The following is a 16,863-nucleotide window of genomic DNA, read 5'->3' as shown; positions in this document are numbered from 1 at the left end:
ACAAAATCTTTTTTCTCGAAAATGACTTGCAGACAGTGGTTGATTAAGAGTGCTTTAAGAGGACCGACAACACCATCATTGTGCCCAAAAAAAAAAAAAAAAAAAGTAATAATAATAATAACAATAACCAAGTAGAAATTCAAATGAGTTGCCTTTCATGCATGAATTTTTATACCAAAAAAAATATTATATATATAATTAAAAATAATGCCAATAAAAAAGAATTATAACACATGCAAACAAAAGTGAAAGTGTTGTCTTAACAAAAAAAAAAAAAAAAAGTGAAAGTGTTGTTGATAGCAACGGCCGTCAGATTCCTAATATTACCTGATAAGGGATGTTCTGTCTTACACTAATTGGATAAGAGAGAGGTTCTGTCTTGAGTGTATGGGAGCTTTTACCCTTTTAGGGTTTGGACTTTAGAGTTAATATAATGCAATATATATACACACACACACTAATATAGTGAACAGAAGAATCCCACTATATATATAGTACTCTCCAAGTACATGGTTCTCCATAAGTACAAATTATTGAATTGTATGTGGCATCTAACTCATCTGTTTCGCGATATCCCCAAATTCAACCGCCTCCAATTTCTTTTGGGTAGTCAAAAGAGTCCCTTCAAGTGATTCAAACTAGTGAAATAACCTACATTCCTTGGGGAATGACATTAACTTATCCTCTTAAATTGACATATTATTTATTTTTTTAGAAATCCATAACATATAATTGTTTATATTTCTTTTATTTTCTATATCATGACATTTTTATTTAAAATTATGTAATCAGTTATGACGTAAGTTCACAGTAAAAATATATTGGTGAGAGGACTTCTGAATTTCCTCAACTCCTATGATTCACCATTTTCCTAGACGGACCTCTGCATCTCCCTCAATTCCTATCTTTCACCATGAGAGAGATAAAGAATATGTTATCTTTGGTGGGTTACACACTTCCATCATTGATGGTGCATTTCTTAATCAAAAGTTACCCATTAATTCATGGATGGTGCATTTCACCCACTTAAGATGCACAATAATTCATATTAGCTTGGATTCTACCTTGGTACTTTCAATTTCCAAAGTTACCCATCAGAATATTCTCCTTTTTTTTTTTTTTTCTTTTTTCTTTTTTTCTCTTTATATATTTTCAATAATTTTGCTTTCCCATCAGTCGGTGTATTTTTCTTTTTACAAAAATTAAAATATATAACTTATATATATACACACACATACATTACTAACGTGCGCCGTAGGGACCGTTAGCTCCTGCCAACAGCCGGCGCCAATATTCCTTGCTCACTTCCTCTCTTAAAAACCAGAACAAGCCCCCTCCTTTTTAAAGTCTCAACCCCTCTCTCTCTCTCTCTCTTCTTTACCAATAATAGTGATACAAAATTACTACAGTCTATACCTTTGTATTCTATATTCTATATATGCCCTAGCTAGTTAAAGTGTTGTCCTTGCCTGAATAATCTTTCACAATTCGATCTTCATAGTCACATCTGTTGGTTCCTCATGGAAAGTGGGTTCTCTTCTCCTCGGAGCGATGCCTTTCCGGCGGGTCTCCGTGTGCTCGTCGTCGACGACGATCCAACCTGGTTGAAAATCCTCGAAAAGATGCTCAAGAAGTGCTCTTATGAAGGTTTTCCTCACACCCTACTGTTTTTATTTTTATTTTTATTATTATTAAAATTTTAATTTCAACCCTTCTTATAAGTGATTAATTGATGATACCAGTTTAGACTGAAGAATTATTATTATTTATTGATTGATGATACCAATTTATCTAATTTAGTCTGAAAAAGTGTTCTTTTGTGTTAATTATGAATTGTATTGTGTTCTAATTTTGTGTATCTGAATAGTATATTGGTGTAATTATTTGTATTTATTAGACCCTTTGCATCAAATTTTAATTGTTTGGAAAATGGGTAAATGTTTTTTTTTTCCTTCTTAATTTTAAAATGGGTGAATGTTCAGATGCATTGAAAAATAGATAAGGTATATTGTGTTCTAATTTTGTGTATCTGAATGGTATATTGGTGTAATTGTTTGTATTTGTTAGTCCCCTTTGCATCATTTTTTTTTCTTCTTAATTTTAAAATGGGTAAATGTTCAGACGCATTGAAAAAAAGGTAAGGGTTTTCATGAACATGGTTGAATAAGCATGGATAAATTAAGTTATTCCCATGATATTAGGCTTAAATTGGTGATTTAAAATATTTGTTATATTGATGAGTTAAGGGATGGAGTTGACAGACACTGTGATTAGGATGTTTAACTTAATATGCCTAAAAGAAGCTAAGCGTATAGGAGAGAGAGGAAATTTTAAAATACAAAATATAAATTCTATGATACTGACAATGGAAAATATAGAAATGGAGTAAGAAGATAATTGATAAAAATTTAAAAGAACTCACTGTTATTGAAAAATGAGATTTGATAAATTAACAAAACTTGTATTGGAAGAATACATAGTTAATTTAATTAGTGCTTATACAATTTAAGTTGGATTGGATAATGAACGAGGGTACTTTTTTGGAAACATATTGATGACTTAATTCAATAAATTTATGAAGGAAAGAAATTATTAATAACATGGTCATATAGAAAAAGATTGTAGAGAGTATAATATGGGGTATAATGGACATGAATTTGGAGATGTGATTGATGCCGGGTAGGCTATCCTAAACTTAACAATAGCATGATGAACATTTAATAACATTTAGAATAGACTGACTCCATCGATGTTTTCCTACTAAACGAGTAGATCATATTTAGTGCATTAGGATTAATCATCTTGGCAAAAGATCACTAGAGAAAGGTGAAGATTTCATTTTGAGAAGTTATTGAATCAAAAACATATAGGGGGTTAAATTTAGAAAAATTGTGATAAAATAGTAATAATATTGAAATAAATTTACTTGCAGGATGAGGATGTGTTGAATAAAAAACGAATTGAGAAAGATGAGATAGGATGAGCTTTAGGAGCAAATGGCAATCATTTTGAGGTTTGGAAGTGTTCTAATATTGGCATATCCTGGTTAACAAATTTGTTTAAAAAGATAACAACTTGGAATGCAATATGAGTTATAGCAAAAGTATTTTAGTGTGCCATGTTTTGGGATAATGGGATATTCAAAATTGTCAAATGATAAGTAAAGATTCAATGGGATATTCAAATTTGTCCAAATCATCACGATATTAAATTAATAATGTATGAAATTTCGAGACTAGTTGACCATTATAAGACTTGAAACAATAAGGTTAGAATATGCAGAGGATGTCAACAACGAAAATTGTTCGCTTACTATGGAGTATGGAGTACTCCCTCCGTCCCAAAATAAGTGTCATGCTTTCCTTTTTTGTCTGTCCCAAAATAAGTGTCCACTTTCCTTTTTCAAACAATATATTTCACATCATTCCAAAAATGTCCTTTGAGTTTAAATTTCAAACTTCAATATTCAAAACTTAAAAGGGTAACTTAGTAATTTTCTAGACAGACAATACATGGTCCCACATGTCTCCTTAAAAATTACTACTCCCCATAAGTGACACTTATATTGGGACGGAGGGAGTAATAAAAAGATGCATAAAGATTAAAGAAGAAGAAAGACATTCATAAGGTTTTAATAAATTTAGAAAAACCTGTGATAGAGTCCCTAGAAATACAATATGGTGGTCGGTGGATTTTTTAAACGAATACAATTAGATATAATATGAAAAATGTATTTATGATGGAGTTGTGAGTCTTGTGACTATATGATGAAGAATTGCAAGAGAAACAAATGATTTCAATTATAGTGGACTTATATCAAGGATCAACATTGAAACCCTATTTTTTTTTACCTTAGATATCAATGAAAGAACAAAATATATTAAGGATAAGGTGCAATGGTGTTTTCCAATTATGTTATGAATCATGATTGACGAAATTAAAGCAAAGATAAATGCTAAATTATACTTGTAAGAGAAACTCTTAAATCAAGTGCATTCAAGGTAATTAGCACTAAAATTGAATGTGTGCAGTGTAACTTTAGGACAAATTTGGAACTTGTATGGAGATTTATTTAAGGTCGAGGGTCCAGAGCTATTAAGCACGAATTGGACACAAGACAAAGTTACAACAATACAACATGATACGGATACGGCAATCAACAAATCTAAAAAAAATAGGACACAGGCGGCAAGGATACTTCAAAAAATAATAATAATAAATAAATAAATTGTATATACAAAAAATTGAGTTTTGCTCATATTTCCACAATATCATGAATGTATTCACTAATTTGGAGCTTAGAGTTGGATATGGATTCCTTTTTTATTTTTTTCTAAAACTTTATAATATTTTTTTAAATCCATAATATTTTTTAAATTGCATTAGAACCTATTTTTTTAAAATATAATGGCAAAACTACCCACTGAGTTATGAAAGTATCCCAAATGTGTCCCTATGGTGTCCTAGCCCAGAAGTGAGAAAAATAATGGCAAAGTACAAGCAAGAAAAGTAACAAAGTCAAGATTGAGGTTGCTAGTTTTCAGTTGTTATATTTCATGTTTACTCTTGCTGTGTTAAAAAGTTGGGCTAACACTGCACTGAAATATGGCGAAATTTTTTTTTCTGTGATTACATAAGTTCACCTTGATATGAGCACTATAACTGTGGTTTTTGCATGCAGTCCCATATGAAACAAACAGTATGGTATGTAACTTAATACCAAAATGACTATCTATATATGAAAAGATACAGTAAGTGTAACCAAAATATTTATGTACATACATATTAACTTTCAAGTATGTTTATTTTTGGGGACACTTGAATCTTCTATTTCACTCTGAAAGAATAAAATATACTACAAAGGTCTCTTTCACTTGATTAGGTGATTTGTTGCTGCAACACATGAGAATGATGTTCAGCGGAATTTGGTGCAGCCCATTTACAAGCACACTTGCTCGATCCATGGGCTGCCCTATCTTGGGACATGAGAATAATGAGTGCTATGTGAACAGCCCAAAAAAAAAAAAAAAGAACCTTAGTTTCATTCAATTGTTTGAAACTAGCCTGATTTCACTCCATTTAGGATCTAGAAGGTATAAAGAATTAGTTTCATTCAATTGTTTTACCTCTTGGCAGGCTCATAAACAGACAAGCTTCTTCTGTAACTCCTTGGCCTAATGGAACATTAGTTAGCTTATCCACTACCACTACAGACGAGTTTCAAACTTTTTTTTTTTTTTTTTTTAACAAGCCATGCTTAAGAAATACCAAGTTCAGCTCGAGTGGCCTGGTGAACAGTCAGGGTAGCATCAAAATATCACATAGTTGGTTAACATGCCAAAGAAGACACAAATTTAACACTAACTGAAAAAACATTAAAATGTGACTAAAAATTTCTTAGTCTTAGCACAGAGGCGAGCTTGGGTTCATCAAAACCTTCAAGAACCAAGCTTGAACTTGTTTATATCAATCCATTTGAAGGCCTAGTCCGGCTCAAGCTTGATTCATTCAACGGGTGACTTGAACAGGCTAATAATTGGTTTGGGTTGGATTGTTTGCAGACAAAAGGGTTTTCATATATCTGCCACACAATAAGTTCTACATAGGGGTAGAAGACTGGCACAAAATTTCCATTGCTGCTTGTGAAAACACCTTTTTTGGCTTTTGCTTTCCCTTTTAGGACCTTTTGCGTTGTATGCTTCTGTTGGTGCTGTCAAAGGACTTCATTCCACATGATCAAACCTTTTTAATTGACTGTCAATGTTAGTACCTATTTGAGCTCGTCCTGAGCTTTAAGAAGCACTATTTTATATTTATTGCTTTTCCCAATTTATCTCTCTTCCAATTAGCAATTCCCCTACTGTTTCTAGGATTCACATGAACCCATTGAATTTATTAATTTGATCTGAACCAATCCAAACCATATAGTTTGTTTCAGTTCCATGGATCAACAATTCAGTTCCAGTCCAAAGTAATGGAACCATTAGGATTGGTTTGCATGATTAGATGTTTAAAAAAATTGAACTAATCCAAACCGAACCATAGTACATATGCATATGTATATCTATTTCCATTTGGTTAGTTGATAACTGTTAAAACTATAGGCTTACATCACATTAATTTATGGCTATATATATTTCTTTTTCCTAATCTTGATATTCATTTACATAAGCTTATCGATGACATAGTATTATAGTTCTTGTTGACGTATTATATTATTTCATATAACATTAGAAACTAGAAATGCAATCTCAAGTAGGGTTTTTATCTAGATCATAAAAGTTGACTGTGTTTTCAGGTAAGCCTAATCCGTGAAACCAAACTGATTCAAACTGTTTTTGTACGGTTAGGTGGTTCCATCAGTTTGGTCTGGTTCTAATTTTTTTAGAATCGTTAGGATCAGTTTGATTCTACTTTACCCTCTAAACTGAAATGAGTGCAGCCCTGCCTGTTTTCATTTCTATGCTGTCTCCCAATATTTCAATTCATCAAACATAACCTCTATGTGCCATTCACTACTCATTAAGCACATCTTTGTATCCATCTGTTATAATTATAGAGGAACCATCCTTGTCATTGTGCTTTCTTATGCATGCAATCTTAGCATGAAAAAGATTTATCTTAGGAAAATAGAGTATAAATGCATCTTGTATAAGGTATGCATCCCATTTTCTTTTCTTTTTTTTCTTTTTTTCTGGTCTATAAACTTGTTTTCAGATGTCCAGTCCATGCTACCATGATGAAAATGCTTTGTTTTGTACTTTCTGACCATTTTCTTTTTCCTGTGTATGATTTAGTGACTATATGTTGTCTGGCAAGAGATGCTCTGAATATGCTCCGAGAAAGAAAAGATGGATTTGACATTGTAATCAGTGATGTTAACATGCCCGACATGGATGGTTTCAAGCTTCTCGAGCATGTTGGACTTGAAATGGATCTTCCTGTCATTAGTCAGTTTGCTGTCTTAACATTTTAAGCCTTTTTAATGCAAACTTTTCTTATTCTTTCATTCACATCCACTGAAATCTATATTCCTTACAAGCTATGTTCTATTAACCTGCGCAGTGATGTCTGTTGATGGGGAAACTAAAAGGGTGATGAAAGGTGTTCAACATGGAGCATGTGACTATCTTCTCAAGCCTATAAGAATGAAAGAACTCCGAAATATATGGCAGCATGTCTTTCGAAAGAAAATACATGAGGTGAGAGACATTGAAAGTCATGAAGGCTTTGAAGAAATTCAGATGATGAGAAATGGATTAGACGAATCTGATGATGGGAATTATCTTAGTGGATGTGATCTGGCTTCTGGAAAGAAAAGGAAAGACATCGAAAGCAAGCACGATGACAAAAACTTTGGTGATCCTTCTTCATTGAAAAAGGCTAGAGTTGTTTGGACTGTAGAGCTACATCAGAAATTCGTAAAAGCTGTTAATCAGATTGGATTTGATAGTAAGTACATTATGCACTTTCATGTCAATAGTTTTGCTTTTAGATGTTTATGTGGATCAAAAGAGGAGATTGGTCCCGCTTACATGGGGTGCTGGAAGGGGTAGACTAGAGACAGACCTAACCGAAAAGGACTTGTGTAACAGAGTTTATGTTAATAAGAAGTTCTCTGAATTGAACTTGCATTGTTAATTTTGTTTTGTATGGTTTTCTATTAAATCTATCACCCTTTTAAAATGCTTATAGAAATCCATGATGTTTCATTTCTTTTTGGCAGAAGTTGGTCCTAAGAAAATCCTTGATTTGATGAATGTTCCGTGGTTGACAAGAGAGAATGTTGCTAGCCACTTGCAGGTACATACGAACCCTTCCCACTGGTTTTGGTCCGAAGTTATTAGGTATACTTTTTTGGGCAAATTTTACTTTAGTTGCGCAATCTGCCAAGCAACACTGTAGTGTCAGCACTGTTTGATTGTAAAAAATAAATGATAATGGTTATGTTTAAATGAATCCGTCACTGTATTTCACGACTTTTCGGTCAAACTTAAATTCAAATGTGTATTAGGAACCTCATTGCTGTGGATGCTTCTTTTCTTTTTTAATGTAATTCAATATTTCAATGGTGTTTCATATGAAAAGTCACTCTAGCTCCTAGTTTTTTCAGGAGCTTGTACCACTGTTACAATCTGTTATGTAGACTGTACATTGCAACTGTAAATTATAGAACATAGGGCCTTAAAAGAGAAAAGGAGAAGTGAAGGATGTGAAATGATTTTTTTTGATAATCGTGGGAATCTCATTGATAATTTTTCCCTTGTGCAGAAGTACCGCCTTTATTTGAGTAGGTTACAGAAAGAAAATGACCTAAAAGCTTCTCTTGCTGGGATAAAGCACTCAGATCTATCTTCAAAAGACCCTGTTGGAAGTTTTGGTCTTCAGAATTCAATCAATGTGCAACAAAATGACGCTGCTCATGCAAACTATGGATTTTCTGGCAGTAGAATTCTTGTCCAGAATGTGGATGCAAAAATCCATGAAAATGGTATGAAGGGTATTTCATCATTGTCATTTACAGAATCCAAAGAAGTTCTGATTGGCAACAAAACAGATCCTCAGAAATCCAGCAGATCACAGGTGGGCCTAAATTATTCTTCTAGACCACTGGAGCAAAATATAAACTATGCAGCACTTGACTCCACTATCATAAAGTACCCTTGGAGAGGAGAAGTTCCAGAAATTCAGTTCAAACAAGAACACAACAAGCCACGTCTTCAGTTAGAGGATGTCGTCAGCCATTTGCCGGTGCCTGGACCACAGCATCACACTCGAGTTGATTGTTATATTAACAAAGAAAGAGATAAACCAGCACCTGTTGATGTGTCTCAATGGACCAAATATAGAAGCAATCATCCAAGACATGCAGCTCCAATAGAAAGTGAGATCGACTTATTTTCTGTTCAATCGCTGAGCCATTTGGTTGACTTCCCAACTTCTGAGCCAATCCCCACGGCTTCAATGAATATGAAGAATAATGGCTTAAATCAGACTTCTATATATGATTCTGAATCTGCCCGAAGAAATCCAACTTTGGGAAGTGGATCACCTTTTGCCTCTTTAGACGAGAATGTGCGAACTTGTCAGCTTCAAGGTAATTGTTATACAGTGGATCCTGGACTGCAGAACAAAAAATCTTTTGAGTACAACAATTCAGAGCTCATTGCTGAAGTTCCAGTCAACTTGTACGAGGCACTGAGATTTGACTACGAGTATCCCTGTGACTTGATGGAATATCCTGTAATAGGTCAAGGTCTATTTATAACATGATCATGATCCATTGGGAGTGTCTGCGATTTAGATGTCTTCGACAAAGGAAGGTGACTCCATTTTCTTCTGGTCAACTGATGTCTTGTTAGTGTTTCCAACTTGATGTGTATTTAGTCTTCTTCAACCCAATCAAATTGGACATGGTTGTTGAAACATGTACAATAGGATTGATGAAAAATGTTTAGCATAATAAGCAATCTTCATGTACTTAAAGATGAGACATGTCTACTGTGTGATACAGATGTACATGTATATATTAGTTTGAGGACTCGAATTAAACCTTGCAAATTTTGTAAAAAATTCTTAGTTGCAGAGCATTTAAAGATGTCATTTCTGTAAAGAAAGCTGATTTTATGTTGAATCACATTACTCTTGATCCTCATTTCACTCGAAAAATTATCGATACTTGTGAGCAACTGGCGACATTTCAGGCTTAAAAGGTCCCAATGTGCCATTTTCTGAAGTTTATAAGTTGATCTATTTTCCGGAATCAAACCAACCACTAGCAAGATTAGCAGTTTCCACTTTCTTGCATTTTTTCATGTCAATATGGTTTTGAAAGTTTAGTAGCGTAGGGCCTGTTTGGTAGCACTGCTTTTTTGTTTTTTGTTTTTGTTTTGTGCCCGCACGCTGTCATTTCTGTGAAAAATGGAAAAAACAGAGGCCTTACAATGACACTTCGGAAACAGTTTCCTACAGCATCAAATTGGTTTTTGTCAAAAATATAGAGTTGGCCGTTCTTTTAAAAAAAAAAAAAAAAAACAACAACAATTTGAAAAGCAAAACATGGTTACCAAATGTATTTTTTGCTGCCGATTCTCATTTTTTGGAAATGGCAACAGAAAACTGAAAATGGCAGCGTCACCAAACAGGGCCTCAATAGGTCTAGGAGGAACTGGAATTGGCTTGTGAGAAATTCTTAACTCATGATAACCTCAGTTATTAAATTTTAATGCAAAGTAAAGAATTCAGAAATAGCATTACTTATATTATTCACATTTACTACCATCCAAAAGATTGGCAGTGACGACCCTTTTTTAACAAAATCTACTCAAATGTTCCCAAAAAACTTGTGGATCCCCTACACATTACATATATCCATGAAAAAATCGCTCCATCTCCAACAAAATAATTCTGAAGAACCAATATAAAATCTCCTGGTTTACATTGACAGAAGCCATCAACACAAACTGGAACTTCTCGCAAGGTTTCTTCCATCTCCAGATGTGGATCCCAATACTACGTAAAAAATTTGTTCCATCTCCATGTTGTATACCCTCAAATGTCAGCAGCAGAGTTAATCAGTTCTTCGACAGTGTTCTTCAACGTGCATACACTTGAAACAAAACTCTCTACTCAAATTTAGAATTGCATATTAGGAGAAGCATTCTCATGCATGTTCTTCTTTGAAAAATGATTGATAGAGCGAGTTGGGGCCTGCTTATTCTTTTCTGTAACATGCTTGGTGCCATCAGTCTTGACTGAAGGCCTCCGAGGAGGTCGAGAACTAGTGTCCTGGACCATGCTGGGAGTTGGCTTCCTTCCAAGTTTTGGTGATCGAGGTCGTGTTAGTGGGATCTGCAAGACATAAAACGTATTAAACAACAGTTTTCACGCTGGCAGGAAATGTAGCAGATAAATTTAATTATTTAAGACTTCCTGAAAGATGTCAACAGAAACAGACCCCCTACAGGATGCACCAAGACTCAAAAGAAACTCTAGGAGAGTGTCAGACAATGTTTACTGACTAAATGTCTGATGAAACAATTCGAGCTTCCAGTATATTGTTTATTTTGACTACAGCAATTTCGTGTTATGTTGTTAAAAAGAACCTAGCATTGAAATTAACAAACCAATAAGATCAATGTAAACACCTTTCTGTGATCACTGGGCGATTCTGTTTCACAAGGAATATTTGTGTTTGGTTTGGCTTTGAAGCCAATGCTCTGCCGCATTTTTTTAAAGTCATGCTCTGCTTTCTCCTGCATAACAAGAGAAGATGGTTACTATTATTAACACACAGATTTTTCAGGCCACATATGTTGATCATCTGGTCAATGTAACAATGAAACGGTAAACAAGGGATCCTTAAGATGTGTTAGAATTTCTCTAGTTAGCCCGGTGGGTACATGGGAGTTTTCCATATGAATTTGACAGTCAAGTTATTTACGAATAAATATAGGTCACGAGAACCTGAGATTTTGCTTGTGGCTTCACTTTTTCTGTTTCCTTTGCACTGATCTTCTCTTCCAGCTTTTGAAAGAACTGAAATGGCAAACAACAGAGAGATAGCAAAGCATCAGCAAAAATGGAAAAATGACAACAAAGATAGAAGTAGACTGCAGTAGGATTCGGACATGCCTCTTTACGTTTTGCTGCTCTTTCTTCACTCCTGAAGCTAAAAGAGGAGGATATAGTAGGAGAACGTGCTTTGTTTCCATCTAACCTTGAAGCTTCCAAATTGCTGTCATACAGTTAAGAATAATTATCAGGTTTCTCTTTGTGAAATTGTTATATATTATTATGACTGTTATGTAATCAAGTAACTCTTAATTTAGTTTTCTGGATTTCTTCAATGCTACAGGACGAGGCAGGGTGCTACTGTGATACAAAGTTGGTTTGTATATCGTTTAGATGTCCTTATTATCAATTAGACATGGATAGCATCCACTACATAAAAGGCAGCATCCCCACAAAAATAAAGGAAGCGACTTCATTTTTGAGAGATACAACTCATTTCGACGAAGTATCATATTCTCATACTATAAACAAAATTCTAGCGAGACTTTCTCCAACCTTATCCTGCATAAATTTTTCCTCAATACAGTACAGTCCTTTTTTTTTTTTACCTTCAGACACAGTTAAGAATTATATGATCATGGAATGAAAACTCTACAATCCCAGTCAACCACAAGAATATGCATCACAATTAAGATGGACAAAGTTCTTACTCCCTTGATAGGAATTGTGATTTCCCATCCACTGTTCTGCTTCCAGAAACTGAGCGATCAAGAAGTGTTTTAGTCCTGTAAACCATGATATTAACATTTTAGTGTAAGGTGTTGAACATGTATACATGTATGGATAGCATCACTTATACAAGGTTTGTAACTGTTTGAGAATTTTACAGGAAAAACTACCTTCTATTTTCAGGTTGGGTGGGAACTGAAGGATGCTTTAAGACTCCCATCACAGACGCCTGCATGTTGCAAAAGACATTTCAGCTCTGTATCCAAGATCTCTCTTGTTTCAAAGAAACTAGGAAGTGCATGCATATGTTTGTGCAAAGAAGGTAGAAACAAGGAATGAAGTAAGCACCCTAGTTGGAGTTTGCCGACGAGACGAGTCATCTTTATATGCTTTGACAAAAGTTCTAACAATTCTTGAATTTCCAAGCTTTTGAAGAATTGGAGAGGATGTTTTACTGGTTTCTTCAGCACCAGAAGAGAGATTGATTGACATGTGAAGTGATTTAGGAGTTGATCTCTTTTTGTCCATCCAGTCCCTATTAGACTTCTTGGAACTGTTTGAATTGGCATTCTCTCCCTTCCTGGCTTGAAGAGAAGTTGTCGGTTTGGCAGGAGACTGTAGCTTGGATGCTCCAGAGTAAGCAGACAGCTTAGAAGAAGAAATTGCTTGTTTCTTCTTGCTTGTTGAAGCTGAATTCCCATGATTAGCAGCATCCTAGAAAATCAATCTAAGGTGCTAAGGTAACGGAAAAAAGAGGTAATCCAGTATATACAAAAACATAAAATATAATTATAACATAAATAAAAAAAAGGCTCAACAAATATACCTTGGGTAAATTCTCTTCTTGGGGGACAATAATCCGACTATGGTTCTCAACATTTTCAAGCCGGTTCGATAATCCAACATAAATAGAATTCTCTGTGATAACATGTTGTACTTCTGCTCCTTCCACCTTGTCACTTTTCAATTCGCTTGCATCAATATTAAGACTGCAGACACTATTTGCATCAACTATCTCGGCATCAGGGTCCCCATTTCCCTGCATTTCAACAATGGGTATATGGCTGTCTGATTTTGACAACTCTGAATCCATGGAAGAACTATTGTGAATCTCGTTTGTAATATTTTGTTCAGGGGAATTATTAGTCATTGCATTTTCTTGCTCAAGCAAAGCTGCCGCTTTCTTGGCAGCAATTTTCTTGTAATGCGCTTCAAAATAAGCTTTCTTCTGAGCAACAGAACCGGGCTTGGAAAATTTCTCAACTTCTTCCAAGTACCGATTGTGAGAGAAGGATGACCATTTCTCCCAAGCCAAAGGTTCTGACATATACCTCCCAAATGAAATTGATTCTCCCAAGGCACGAAGGGGATCTCCCTGAAAATAGATTTTTTTGCAGGTTCTTAGGAAAATCTTCAAAGCCCAAGTTGTAATACAATCAATCTCAAACACACATAAAGATACTTTCGTAGTAGAATTGTAACAGAAACCCCCAATTCCCTATAAAAGCTATTCCACACACTCACCTCCAAAAACAAACCATAAATAGAATTGAGAGCAGACACCAAATGATTATGTGATTTGTAGAAAATTCTCACAAATGCCCATTACATGAAAACCCTAATCAAGTTGCTAGATGCAGCATTGGGGAGAATGTGTATGTAGTAAATCAGTACTGAAGAGGCTCAAGAGAGAACAAAAAACTAGAAGCAAGAAAATACAACTAGTAAATCGAATAAAATATACATAAACTATACAAATAATGAACAAGTTCACAAAAAAAGCTAAATCATAAACAGCATTTGTGAATCCAAATAAACAGAAACTGAAACTCAAGGCACCACCAAGAACTATCAAGAAACCAAGAGCAAACCCATGTCTGCAACAAAGTCAAGAGGCAGAAAAATGCATATAAATCACTTTTAATTGATGATTTCAGTGAACAATGAGGAACCCATAAAGCGAATATCGAGTGCTAGTAAATGGAATACAACATACATAGCCCATACAAACAATGAACTATTGACACAAAAAACCTAAATCATAAACAGCATTTTTGAACCCAAATAAGCAGAAACTGAAAATCAAGGCCCCAACAACAACTATCAAGAAACCAAGATCAAACCCATGTCTGCAACAAGTCAAGAGGCAAAACAATGCATCTAAATCACATTTCATTGAGGATTTCAGTGAAAAATGACGAACCCATGAAGTGAATATCGATTTGGAAGACGAAAACATTATAAATTTTCAATCTTGTTTCTTGGACTGACCTCTTTGGCTTCTCGGGAGGCATCAGAAGGATGAGAGAATGATCTCATAAGACAAGCTGATGATTCACCCATCTCTGTTGCAACCTAGAGCGAGAAAATAGAAGAACACAAAGCCCTCCTCTGTATGCTTTCCCTCTCTCTTTTCCAAATCACACCCTTGAAAAACCTTCACTTCGAAAATGGAAACCCCAAGCGCTGTGTTTGTTCTATGGCCTGGTAGATATACCAAAGAGCTTATTAGTGTTTGTTTTGGACAGTGTGACTTTTTCACTACAATCATGGGTTTGGTCCTGAATTGAGGCCCATGAGGCATGATCTGACTCTAACGTATAATTTAGGGCATAATTGGCATTATAATGTCAAATTATATTGATGTGCGTGTGGGGAGGCATGATCTGACTCTAACGTCTATTTTTTTAGGGCATAATTGGCATTATAAAAGCAGTGTGTGTGTGTGTGTGTGTGAATTTGTATGACTCTAATAGTCTAATGTCTAATTTCTGTATTATGCAGATTCTCTTTCTATATAGTCCATTGTAATATACAGATATAGATAGAGAATTTATTTACTTTAATATATTGGCTAATTTGGTTGTTAATTTGAATTTGAAAAGAAGAAGGCAGGATGAGGGCCCACTATTGTGTCTAATTATAGAGATCATAACGGCTCGTTTCCAACAAAGAAGGCTCTGTGGGACATTTTGCAAACGATGTGCTAAATTGAGTAATGTCCTAAAAACTCCGATTAAAATGTTGTTTAGCAATACTTAATTCTGAATAAAATAAATTAAGTATATATATATATTGAAAAAAAAAAAACTCACACGTTTATATATATATATATCTGCGGGTCTCAAACCAGTGTTATTCCTTTTAAGAGGTATTTTAAGAGGTAGAAAAAATATTACTAAGTTACAACACATTTGATAATTATTATATAGCTACCAATTATAAAATAAATATTATTTAAAATTGGATATAATTTTAAGTGAGTAAAGTGATATATACTAAATTATAATTGAAAAAAAAAGTCAAAATGCAGCTGTCTCACCAAACTTTTTCAAAAAATTACAATCTCTCATTTTGTCAATATAAACGGTAAAATAGAGCAACAGATTTGTGAATATTGAAATAAATGTGAACTAGAAATGATTACATTCGTGAAATGGTTGGAGTAACACCAATTCAAGATAAAATAAGAAAAAATAGGATAAGATGGTTTGAACACATGCAATAAAGACATTTTAAGTGCGCAAATTAAGAAAAGTAATATAGTTCACATGGAGGGTAATATTAACATAAATAACTATACTTCCCTTAGGCCGCATAAGAAGAAACTTCCTTCTTACGATGAGGTGACCGAATAAAACTTCAACATGTATTAAAATTGTCATATAAAAGAAAAAGATGACTACAGGGAATAAAAATTGTACAAGCTATCTCCCATCTTGAAGTATCAACAAGCTCTACAATAAAGTCCGATGGCGACAGAAAGGCCGCCAGCGTACGAGCTCCCACTTCATAGAATCGGTTCAATTTCGATTAGGCTTTATAGATTTGAAGTGAACTTATTGTCGAAGCCCCAAAACGACATTCCCGAAAATAACACGAGTGGAGGTGTATGGAATCAAATGTTTCTCATAGTAGAATGGTTAACTAATTCCTCCCTAAGATTAAGACAATGCCCATTGATTGATTCAAATTATAAATCAATCAACGATATTGAAATCTAGAGAAAGAAAGATAAAGAGAATATAACTTTATTTGATTTTAAATTTGAACTCACGATTTTAAGCAATGATCTTAATTTAAGAGAAGCTTCAACACCCAAAAAATATACACACACACATATATAGATATGTGTAGATGTATATTTATAGTGGGACATTTCTTTTCTTCTTCTATTAATGCAATGAGAGTTGGTGTGAGAGACTAAGGGGATGGGTTTTATTATATACAGTCATTCTTTTCTTTTGTCTTAAATTTTTTAACACATGTCGGAGTTTTTATTAGGCCACCTCATCGTAAGAAGGAAGTTCCTTCTTATGCAGCCGAGGCAAGCATTATTCTTAACCGAAAAGGAAGATCAAAGTTAATGTGGGTAGAATTAGTTAAAAAAAATGATGATAGCACATGGATTGATTAAAGTTATAACTTTAAATAGAACGGAATGGAAATACCATATCCTAAATAATTAGATGAAAGAAAGTCTTGATTGTTCTATAAATAGTAAAATAGAAAATTTTGGTAATTTAAAAAGGCATTTTGGTCAATATATATAGTAAAATAAGACTTTTATATTAACTTTTGAACAATACTTGCCTCAGGCAGCATATGCTGACCTAGATT

The 16,863-nt window shown here is 34.2% G+C and overlaps 2 protein-coding genes across 2 annotated transcripts; one reads left to right on the top strand and one right to left on the bottom strand.

Annotated features, from left to right (window-relative positions):
• Positions 1 to 1,259: 1,259 nt before the first annotated feature.
• On the top strand, positions 1,260 to 9,637 carry LOC132304214 (two-component response regulator ORR26). The gene is made up of 5 exons (XM_059801787.1): positions 1,260 to 1,647; positions 6,798 to 6,950; positions 7,066 to 7,452; positions 7,727 to 7,803; positions 8,272 to 9,637. The coding sequence occupies exons 1-5, from the start codon at positions 1,521 to 1,523 to the stop codon at positions 9,271 to 9,273; spliced, it is 1,746 nt and encodes a 581-aa protein (XP_059657770.1). The 5' UTR covers positions 1,260 to 1,520; the 3' UTR covers positions 9,274 to 9,637.
• A 585-nt stretch (positions 9,638 to 10,222) lies between these two features.
• LOC132304213 (protein WVD2-like 7) lies at positions 10,223 to 14,785 on the bottom strand. Its single transcript, XM_059801786.1, has 9 exons — positions 14,515 to 14,785; positions 13,070 to 13,618; positions 12,592 to 12,957; positions 12,414 to 12,472; positions 12,225 to 12,299; positions 11,635 to 11,737; positions 11,467 to 11,538; positions 11,148 to 11,255; positions 10,223 to 10,851 (listed from the first exon to the last, which is right to left on the bottom strand). The coding sequence occupies exons 1-9, from the start codon at positions 14,584 to 14,586 to the stop codon at positions 10,636 to 10,638; spliced, it is 1,620 nt and encodes a 539-aa protein (XP_059657769.1). The 5' UTR covers positions 14,587 to 14,785; the 3' UTR covers positions 10,223 to 10,635.
• Positions 14,786 to 16,863: the final 2,078 nt, after the last annotated feature.

The sequence above is a fragment of the Cornus florida genome, unplaced genomic scaffold (genome assembly GCF_030987335.1).
Source record: "Cornus florida cultivar Cherokee Brave unplaced genomic scaffold, ASM3098733v1 CherokeeBrave_3.0.0_Hap2_Chr04, whole genome shotgun sequence".
Lineage (NCBI taxonomy): Eukaryota > Viridiplantae > Streptophyta > Magnoliopsida > Cornales > Cornaceae > Cornus > Cornus florida.
This window is presented reverse-complemented; position numbering and strand designations above follow the sequence as displayed.

Coding starts and splice junctions, on each gene's coding strand:
- LOC132304213 (XM_059801786.1), bottom strand. CDS start 14,586: ATGGGTGAATCATCAGCTTGTCTTATGAGATCATTCTCTCATCCTTCT. Junction 11,539..11,634: donor GAGCAGCAAAACGTAAAGAG/GCATGTCCGAAT, acceptor TTGCCATTTCAG/TTCTTTCAAAAGCTGGAAGA. Junction 11,256..11,466: donor AGCCACAAGCAAAATCTCAG/GTTCTCGTGACC, acceptor CTTGTTATGCAG/GAGAAAGCAGAGCATGACTT.
- LOC132304214 (XM_059801787.1), top strand. CDS start 1,521: ATGGAAAGTGGGTTCTCTTCTCCTCGGAGCGATGCCTTTCCGGCGGGT. Junction 6,951..7,065: donor AATGGATCTTCCTGTCATTA/GTCAGTTTGCTG, acceptor TAACCTGCGCAG/TGATGTCTGTTGATGGGGAA. Junction 7,804..8,271: donor ATGTTGCTAGCCACTTGCAG/GTACATACGAAC, acceptor TCCCTTGTGCAG/AAGTACCGCCTTTATTTGAG.